General features: G+C 39.3%; 4 protein-coding genes across 4 annotated transcripts in view; 1 reads left to right on the top strand and 3 right to left on the bottom strand.

Annotated features, from left to right (window-relative positions):
* LOC138010706 (uncharacterized) overlaps positions 1–2,030 on the bottom strand; it is a 2,789-nt gene extending 759 nt beyond the window's left edge. The window contains exon 1 of the mRNA XM_068857680.1: positions 1–2,030. This exon is cut by the window's left edge and continues 759 nt beyond it. Within this exon, the coding sequence (XP_068713781.1) occupies positions 1,076–1,915 (840 nt within the window). The 5' untranslated portion in view covers positions 1,916–2,030 and the 3' untranslated portion in view covers positions 1–1,075.
* A 1,040-nt stretch (positions 2,031–3,070) lies between these two features.
* Positions 3,071–4,527, top strand: LOC138010709 (uncharacterized). Its single transcript, XM_068857683.1, has one exon. The coding sequence runs from the start codon at positions 3,168–3,170 to the stop codon at positions 3,972–3,974; it is 807 nt and encodes a 268-aa protein (XP_068713784.1). The 5' UTR covers positions 3,071–3,167; the 3' UTR covers positions 3,975–4,527.
* Positions 4,528–6,993: 2,466 nt separating this feature from the next.
* LOC138010707 (uncharacterized) lies at positions 6,994–9,910 on the bottom strand. The gene has a single exon (XM_068857681.1). It carries the CDS (start codon positions 9,084–9,086, stop codon positions 8,277–8,279), a length of 810 nt encoding a protein of 269 aa, XP_068713782.1. The 5' UTR covers positions 9,087–9,910; the 3' UTR covers positions 6,994–8,276.
* Positions 9,907–10,000, bottom strand: part of LOC138009945 (uncharacterized) — a 756-nt gene continuing 662 nt past the window's right edge. Inside the window, exon 1 of the mRNA XM_068856926.1 lies at positions 9,907–10,000. This exon is cut by the window's right edge and continues 662 nt beyond it. Within this exon, the coding sequence (XP_068713027.1) occupies positions 9,907–10,000 (94 nt within the window).

The following is a 10,000-nucleotide window of genomic DNA, read 5'->3' as shown; positions in this document are numbered from 1 at the left end:
GGCTTCATTACTTATACAGCTGTAAACTTTTGTCCAGACAGGTTAGGAAATGACAAGATAGTTTCGTTTTTGGATCATGTTCGCAAAAGGATAGGTTCTGCTTTGTTGACATTATGTTCAAAGTTTACTTTAAAGATGAATAAAACAGTGGAGTCTATCTAAGCGCTATGTCCTTGAAATGCTTAAATTCTTCATAGCAGGAATAGAAACGTTTTCCAGATTTGTTATAGTAGCTGCCCATATCTGGACCAAGCTTTTTCCGTTAACTCAAATACGTAAAAAAAGTGAATAATGTGATCCAGTGAACACGCGAAAAAGCGTGCAGAACGTCGCAAAAAAGAAATTAACACGAATAATTTTCAGTGTATGAATTGGTAGCAACAACCTATGTTTTTCAAATCCATGTTTTACAAATCCAGTCCATATTTACAATATGCCAGACTGCTCAACTAGCCATCAAATACCATTATTAAATGCATTTCAACTTTCCATATAATTATGAGTGTCATTCAAAGTAATATACTTTTTCATTTGTTGCGATTTGTCTTTGCGTTACAACCACTGCTCTCCTCGAATAGCTGTAGCTAACTGCGAGCAGTATATATTTTACTTTGTATATGTTTTTAAATCTTTAATAAACTTCAACTTGAAAATAAAAAAGTGTCCCTCTTCTTTGATTGAAGGCAAGGCTTCAACGAACGATCGTTAGAAAGTCCATACCGTCCGTTGAACGCCGCGCTTTCACCTAATTATTATAAATTAACATAATCACTGATTCAGCAGTTTGTATACTTGGAGACATGTTTAATGTCTTATTTATAGGATTTAATTTCTTGTATTTTCTTTATATCATGACATGCAACCCTGTCTCATCAGTTCACTGTGTAGGACAGATGTTTCAGACGCGGTTTTGAGCCATGTGCATGAGGATCAGCCGAGGAAATTGACGGTGAACTCAACAAACTACCAACTAAGAAACATCCGGTTTAAAACCTTTCTCAAAGAAACGTATGTACAGTTGTTTTAGAATAGTACATTAGTAAAAGAAGAAAAACTTAACCATGTCCTTCGTGCACTACTCTCTGAGGTTTACGACTCCCATTATTCCTAAAATGATGGCGATGCCATTCTTTGCGATGAAAATGGATTCATCCTTCTTGTATTTGAAGACGATTACCAAACGAACAACAAGAAATACTAAATTTTCAAAAGCCATTTCAACGATATAACGCCACATTGCTGTACGTCGCCTTAGCTTCCCGCTTTCAAGATCGTTTTCGGCCATTTGCCAGGGCGACAGCAGAAAACTGATACACGCAACAACGATCATCACCACACCAAATTCTTTCGGGATGCCATAGTTGTGTTCTTTCTCATCCAACACAATGTCTAACATTTCGACGGCATCAAAGAGATCTACTACCATCTGGAAGCACAACATGGAAACAACCTCCTTGTAGTCTTTAACATCCTTTGCAGTGTTCAATAGCAGCAACAGAAGAAGCGGAGTGAAGCAGAGCGTCATCTTCAAAATGTTTGGGCCCAAGGAATTCTCTTTGTCAAGACTGTCTCCGGCAGTTGCAAACACGATGCCAGTGCTTACAACCAAACCTAAGACATATAAGCCCCAGACATAAAACAGCCTGTGAAGTTTGGCCTTATCGAACAGAATAAGAAAGAACCACGTTAGGGCTGAAGGGCCGTATGATAGACTTGTAGCATACCAATTCAAATCGTTCTTGGAAGTTGCTGGATACGAGGCAAGCAGAAAGCACTGGGACAATATCAGTCCAGCAAATACCAAGCGTCCTACCCAAATGAAAAACGAGGCCATAGTTGTCGTTGCTGAAGGTAGATGGAACGTTGAAAACAAAATTGCTTTGGGGACAAACATAAAGGCCAATCGACTTATCATTGCACCATTAGCCAATGGGATACCGCCACATAACTTGAAGGTAGGAATAGATCCATCCTGATCTGGGGTTTTTCCCAAGTGAATATAACCGAATTTTCCTCACAATAAGCACGTGGGAAAGCCCCCTTCACTGATGCGGCGCACAAGAACAACGCATCACAAGCCTCTCTTTTGAGCCACATCGAACAAGATAGGTAGTCCTTGAAATGAATTTGTACCGCTTTAGATTTGGTTCTGTAACCGATGACGGTCGACCTTAAGTTTACGATTCCGAGAAACATGCCATTGTTCACAGAACAGAGTTGACGGGCTTGCCGAAAACGGGGATTCCCCTAAATTGACGTCGACTCAATAATAGGCCTTTTGCAACAAACGATCACATGGTACAAAATCCGCCATGCTGGAGGGCAAGCTCATTATTATTCCCCCACTGGGACATTAAAGCAAAGGCAAGTCAAGCTTAACTGGTTCAGGTCTCTTTGTTTAATGTCCCAGTGGGGGAATAATAATGAGCTTGCCCTCCAGCATGGCGGATTTTGTACCATGTGATCGTTTGTTGCAAAAGGCCTATACTGCTGTACAGTGGCTATGCCAGCGTTTCATGAATCCGTTTATCAAAGCATCGAAACCCGAAAAAGCAAGTCGACCCAGAAGATGGTTTTATCCATCGCTGACATTTCATGCTCAGAAATTATCCATTTTCATGACGAATTTCAATAGCGGCCCCACAAGCGATGCATAACGTTTGCTGTTTCACTACTAATGTAAATGCATAAACAACACTGAATGATACCAATTATCATTGCCTTAGCCGTCAAACCCCTCAGATAAGTGGGACAAATTTAAGAAACTGCAATAATAGTGGCTGTGTATCATTGGTTAAAAAATTGATGCACTTCCACAAGGTGAAAAACAAGTTTAGGTTCACATGGCAACTAATGGACAATCTGACATGGTTTGATGCTTCGCTGGTTTGAAGTTTACAATAAAGTTATCATTTACGATCCTTTTGAATTTGTGAGTTACATTCATTAATCTTCAAAGGAGATGTTATTTCCGGAAATGACGTAATTTCTTAGAACTGCGACTTCCCTTTTCTCGGAAACAAAATCGGTGTTATGTATTGCGTAAGCATAGACCGCTTATCATCTTGCAAAGTGCTGGTCGTGCCGGTTGTGTTACTGAACGAGGCTGATTTGCAGCCGTAATTCAAAACTCCCCTTTACGGACAAGGTTTCGATCGTGTTCTGGCATGGCCTCCTGTTTGATTATCTTGGGAAGATTTGCCTTTGTGGCCCTGTATGCTCTTCAGACTTATTCGCTGACATCTTATCCTGCTGAGTACGGTACCGCTGAGTACAAAAGCAATGATGGTTTCTATGCACTAGTTGTCCTTTTTTTTCCTGCTCTTTTGTTATGGTTTTGGATTCTATGTAACGATAAGAACCTTCAGTGGTTATTCACTGTTTGGCTAGTTTACATCTGGATTGGATTAGTACCGTTGATAGGAATTATTTTTGGAGGTAGCGAACCAATCGAGAACAAGCTCGATAGTCAGAAGTTCTTTGGTCCAAATATTTTGAAGATGACTCTTTGCGCATCTCCGTTAATTCTACTGCTTCTCTTAAGCACAGGCACCGACTCAATGGATTACAGAGAACATATATTGATTTTGTCCCTTCAAATAGCACTAGATCTCTTTGATGGAGTAGAAATGTTGGAGGTTATTTTGGAAGAAAATGTGGTCCTTTACAACATTCCAAGAAGCTTCGAAGAAGCCATCATTGTCTTCGTCTGCTTCAGCTTCCTTCTTTCTCCGCTGCAGCTGGTGGAAGTAAAGACAGATTACTATGGCAATTGGACATATGACAAGTGTACATCAATATCGCGAAAAACGATCCAGATTCTCGCTGTTAACGGTGTTTTCCTATGTCTTCGCTTGGTTCTGTTCTTAAAGTATGGCAAAGATGCGTCCATCTTTATCGCCAAAAATGGCATCATAATTCTCCTTAGCCTGTTTGAGATTTGTTCTACTTTAAGATGTTGCGGTTGTTCTTAAAGCCTGAACATACACACTATTCTTAGCTTCTCAAAAAAAAACACTGTATGTTATGGACAACGAGAGAGATGACAGTTACGATTGTTGTTAATTAGCAAACAACGAATAAATCGCTCTGAAGCGTTACGTGTTTTAGAAAAGGAGAATGACTAAAACGACAACGAGGCCAACGGAAGAGTACAAGTGGATCGATACAAAAATGATACAACACTATAATTTACAAGAGCTGAAATTGGTTAATACACTGCGCTAAATTTTCAGGTTCAGCACTTTCTTCGTCTTGATATTTGCTTAGTAAATGTACCTTTACTTAGTATAATATTTGAGTCATATGATGTTAATCGCTCATTATCAACGTTCGCTTTTGCTAAATAATCCGTACGTCGTGCGGCGGTGCCTTAGATCGATACTTGCACCATGATTATTGCACCGTTAGCCAATGGAAGGCACCAAATAACTTCAATGTAACAATGTATGATTTACCATCAATGATTGTATTGTTTCTGATTCCTTCGATTCCCTATAAAAGGAATAATTTAACTACTGCACAATAAAAAAACTTGATACTTAAATGGGCTGTGTTCACTTTGCGTAGTTTACCCATTCCTATAAACTCTCCACGCAAAGCTTAACGTTAACTCAGAAATTAGTTTTAAACAAAACAAATCAAAGCTTTGTGACAAAACAGTATCTGTTGAGCACTTGAATCTTCTTTAATTTTGCCCATCCTTTCCTCCTTTTGTAGTAACTTTGCTGTTTCATTAAAACCTTTCTTCAATGTTTGAAGTAGGGTGAGCAGTGCATATGAAATAGCTCACATATTTGTGTGGGGCAGTCTATGTTTCACCTTACACATAAGGATGGCGATATCTAGTGTAGCCTTCTATTCTGTAGCGTCACTAGGTTACTTTTGCTCAACAGAGTTCGGTAGCTTGATTTCTTATCCAGGAAAACTGCGCGTAATGCTCTTTCTTGAATAACTTCGAGCTTTCTTTTATCAGTGGCAGAACAGAAGTGCCAAGTCAGCTGGTAATAAGTTAAGTAGGGCATGATGGCTGATTTATACAGGCTTAGTTTAGCATTGGTGGGAATAAGGCTCATCATTACCCCTACCCTTTGACTCGCCTTCCTACATATTTCATTAATGTGATTGTTAAAGTTCAGCTTGTCTTCTATAGTGACTTCTAACAACTTAAGAGAGTCTGAAGATTTAATCGTGTTTCCTTGAAAGTGTAATGGGGTGTCACTTGCTGTACTTTTATGATTGAGAGTCACAGTTTGGTATTTGCTCAGGTTTCCTTTTAGCAGATTGCCAGCGTACCACCCAGAGGCTTTATTGGCGTTGGATATTAGGTTTTTGTTAACTGTTTCCAGAGCCCCCACTGTTTCGTATATTTGATGGTCATCCGCGTATATACAGAGGTGGAAGATATTCCATAGCAACGGACCTAGGGCGGATCCCTGAGGACAACCCCTCTCAGTCCGCTTCCACTCGCGTCTAATAGCTCTTAGGTTGACTCGATTCAGTCGATCACACAAGTAGGATCGAATTAGGTCCAGCAGTTCATCTTGAAATCGATACGCTCTTAGTTTGCTGATCATAAGGAGACGATGCAGAGATTCAAAAGCCTTGCTCAAATCGGTGGACAAGATCTTAACAGTTTGTCGGTTATCCGGGCTGATTTCCGTGCTGCAATAAGTGATATCAGTGTTGTTCCGCAACAGTGGCGTTTATGATAGCAATAGGCCGTGATTCCGGGATGTAAGCGACTGTCAAATTGCTTTGTGGTCTGATCGCTAAGGAATTTCTCAAATACTTTACTGACCACTGGGAGGACAGTTATTGGTCTATAGCTGCCAATATTCTGGGGATCTTCTCTCTTGAAGACGGGCGTTCATTCACCCTTTTTCCAGTTGCTTGGCCATTGAAAGTTAGTAATACACGAGTTGTAAAGATTCGCCAATGGTAGAGCGAACTTTGCCGGAACGTATTTCAGTATCCTAGCTGGCAGATTCTCACACCCTAGTTGCTTTCCCCGTATTAAGCGACTCTAGTGCTCTTCTGACTTTTGCTTCATTTACTGGATTGGACTCGATCAATGGTTCTGAACTTCACATCACCCTCTCTTAGTTAATTCCATTGGTTCTGAATAATTCGCTGTTTGTATTTGCAGAACACTTGGATGGTTGTTTAGGTCACTCTCCGTGGAGTTTGTGGGTTGGTAGGTAACGGGGATTTGACAACTATGTCATCGAGGTTGTTAGAACGTCTGAAAGCAGAAAGGGGTGAAAGGGGTGGGAATGTGAATATTTCGGTACATCGTTGGGAAGAAGCCAAAATGTGAAAGTTTTTCTGTTTTTTTTTTTTGAATGTTAGATGTGAAAGAACTAAGGGTAGAGTTATAGGTGACAACAAAAGGGACACGAACAGATGTGTTTGTGGAATTGGGCTAGGCTTAAGAACTGTACTGTATTGCGTTGTATAGCGTGAATACGTCGCATGTCTTGTTTGAGGAAAGAGAGATTGCAGCCACGTTTGTTAAGTTATTGCACAAGTTTATGAGAACGCGTAGACTGAAAGTATCGTCTGAAGAACATATGTGTCGTGAACGAAGTGCCACAATAGCACTTTTGGAGTGTAAGGTGTGGCATGCAATGCAATTTAGAATTAGATTTAAGATACTAGTAATTACATTTAAAGCTATTCACGGGCTTGCGTCGAAATATATCATCGATTTTATTGGTATTAAGAGAGCATCGCGCTATTCTTTGAGATCAAACAATGAGCTTCTCCTTGAGTTGCCACGAGAGAGAACTAAGAGAATATTGGGCAACAGGGTTTTTTGTGCTGCTGCGCCAGAGCTATGGAACTCGCTCGTCATCAAAATTCGCAACAGTAGAACTTTGAACAATTTTAAGAAGACGTTAAAAACGCTTTTATTTAGGCTTGCTTTTGTACCTATGATTTAATTACAATTAGTTTTATTCACTTATTCATTTATTTATTTGCATGTAGCTATATATATATCTAGTTTTTATTGTAGGGTTTTACCTCATTTTATATCATTATACTTTTTAGTTTTTAATCATTGTAATGCGCAGGTGATCATATATATTCAAGTAACCTGTGCAATATAAATGTAATTTAATTAATGATGAAGATCGTAAGAGTTACTGGAGTTTGTCTGTGGGTTTGGAATAGAGATCTATGGTAAATATAGCATCGTTGAGAGAAACCATAAAGTCTAAGAATGGGATGGATGTAGAAGAGTGAGAAGAGGTGAATTTAATGGTAATAATGATAATAATAATAATAATAATAATAATAATAATAATAATAATAATAATAGTAAGAAAGAAAAGTCTGTAGGTCGTCTGTCGGAGTACTGTGTGAGTCCATGTCATAAAGATATCGTCCGTATAACGTACGAGGTTGAAGGGGAGCCCTTTTAAGAGCGTATTTCAATGCAAGACCCAACAATGCAGCGAGCCCAAATGACTTGGTTTTGCATGTTTACGAGTTTTATAAGTTGTGATAATTTATTCGAAAGTTTACTAAAAATTTGAAAGAACGGAAAATGACAGTCTCAAAAATCCAGCAAACATATGATAATAACTTGCGGCCTTTTTTTTCAATCCACAATCGGATTTCCTTGCTTAAAGTCTAGTGATCCGAAAATTATAGGGATCAAAACTTACCGGCTTTTCCAAAATTTCAGCAAGAAAAAAGGCTCTCCAAAAATTCGAGGTGACCCTTTTAGGGTAAAAAATCCGTTAAAAATGGGCAATTATACCATTTTTTAGAAGTTCGAAAATCCTAGGAAGCAAGAAATTTTACAACAAATGTTCCGAAAATTCTAGATCTCAAATCGTCTTCTGAACAGATATTTTCCGAAAAATGACAATGGGTGCCCCTGAGCACAACTTGTTGGTTGTGGACTGAGTCCTTCAATCCCTTAACAGTGATTTGTGTGTGACAAATTGTTTCCCACACAAAATTGTCAGTTCGCGACTCTTATTATAAAACTAAAGGATTTCCTTATCGTGCATGAGGAGATAATTTAGTTACTAAAGACCCCTTTGTGAGTTAATGCACTAGCAACAAAGTAAACTTAGTGTTACGACTGTACACCAAGTCCTGCACGACGGATTTTCATTCCCGATTTACATGCACTAGGATCCACTAATTAACCAAGCAGGAATACTGATAATATACGATTTCTAACTAACCAAATACTGCTCCGCCCTGAAATACCGTCGATATTTGGAATATTTGAGTTTAACAAAAATAACACAAAAATTCTATCGTTGATTTCGATCATACAGATCGTAATAGATCTGCAACGCCGAAAGCACGATTGCCACACCATTTTTGGCGATGAAAATCGACTCGTCTTTTCCGTAAGAAAAAAACACAACCAGACGGATTATCAGAAAAGTGAAGTTGACAAAAACCATTTCGGCGGCTGTGCGAAGCAGTGTTGTTCTATAACGTGTTTTCTCAGGTTTTCCGTCGGCATTAAACTTGATCTCGGTCATTTGCAAGAGCGACAGCACAAAACTAAGACAAGCCACAACGGTCATGCCCGTTCCAAATCCTTTCTTGATTCCATAGTTGTGCTCTGTCTCCTCCAGAATAATATCTAGCACTTCGATTGTATCCAAGAGGTCGATGGCCATCTGAGCACACAGCTTGGAGACTAATTCTCTGCGTTTTTGTTTTTCTTCTCTTAGTTCATCTTCGTAGTCTGCTGTGAGCATCAACAGTATCAGGAGAACTGGTGTGATACAAAGAACCATCTTCAAGACATTTGGACCAAGAAATTTTTCTTTGTCGAGGCTGTCTACGACAAATCCAAAAATGACGATGACATTTGTCAGTAAGGCACAGACGATGTAGAAACCCCATACGAAAAAGAATATGCGAAGCTTTGTCTCACGCTTGTACATCGAAAGCAACCATATCAGGCATACTGGAACGTACGAAATGAAGACAGAACACCACGCAGGACCTTTGTATTGAACTGGATAAGCAGTTAGAAAACCACACTGAGTTAATAAAAGAGCGAAAAACAAAGCTCGTCCCCCCCATTTAATAGCCTGAGGCGCCATGGCTGAAAGCGGTTAAAGATGCGATAAAAAGATTCTTGAATATGTAAACGATCTTCTGGCCAATTAGCCGACGGTTTGTCGCTTCGACATGCTTGCGTGACGTTTCCACGAAATGTGCTGCACTATTCCGAGAAAACTGTTGGGGCATTGTTTAAAAATCCAGGGGGTTCCCCGTCGCAATAAGAAACCTCAATAGTCAAACAGTACAGCCGGGCTTCATTTTATGGTCAAGTTTTATTCTAAAATACAACGCAGCAACTTTAAACCCTACACCGATGTTTTAAGCTAATTGAACAATAACCTCTACATCCACGTTCTCATAAGTCCACAGGGCCTTACAAATAATCAAACGGACGCTAAAGAAATAAGACAGTCTCTTTTACGGGTTTCATATTCAAAGTGTATCTCGTTGAGGCAAGGCTTCCACAAACGATCGTTAGAAATCCATCCATAGTGACCGTCCGTTGTACGCGCTTTCATCTTATTGTCATAAATTAACATAATCACTGATTGAGCAGTTTGTATGCCTTGAGACATGTTTACATTGGGATTTAATGTCTTATTTTCTTAATATCATGACTTGTATTTCGTCTCATCAGTTCAATGTGATTCAGGGCAAATCATTTCAGACGCAGTTTTGACCCATGTGCACGAGGATCAGCCAATGACTCAACATTAATGAAACTGTCAAACGATTTCATTGTTGGGTGATAATGTCTGGTTTAAAACATATCTCAAAGAAACTTATGTACATGCAGTTGTTTATATTATGGTACATTTGCCTCAGAAGCAGTAGTGCTTAGTAGAGCTTCGATCACTACTATTTGAGGTTTCGAAGTCCTATTATACCCAATATGATGGCAATGCCATTCTTTGCGACGAAAATGGATTCCTCCTTGTTGTATTCGAACATG

The sequence above is a fragment of the Montipora foliosa genome, chromosome 7, assembly GCF_036669935.1.
Source record: "Montipora foliosa isolate CH-2021 chromosome 7, ASM3666993v2, whole genome shotgun sequence".
NCBI lineage: Eukaryota > Metazoa > Cnidaria > Anthozoa > Scleractinia > Acroporidae > Montipora > Montipora foliosa.
Note: the sequence above shows the minus strand (reverse complement) of the source record. Positions and strands in the feature narration are given on the sequence as shown.

Excerpts from the sequence above, each read along its gene's own strand:
- LOC138010709 (XM_068857683.1), top strand. The coding sequence starts at position 3,168 with ATGGCCTCCTGTTTGATTATCTTGGGAAGATTTGCCTTTGTGGCCCTG.
- LOC138010707 (XM_068857681.1), bottom strand. The coding sequence starts at position 9,086 with ATGGCGCCTCAGGCTATTAAATGGGGGGGACGAGCTTTGTTTTTCGCT.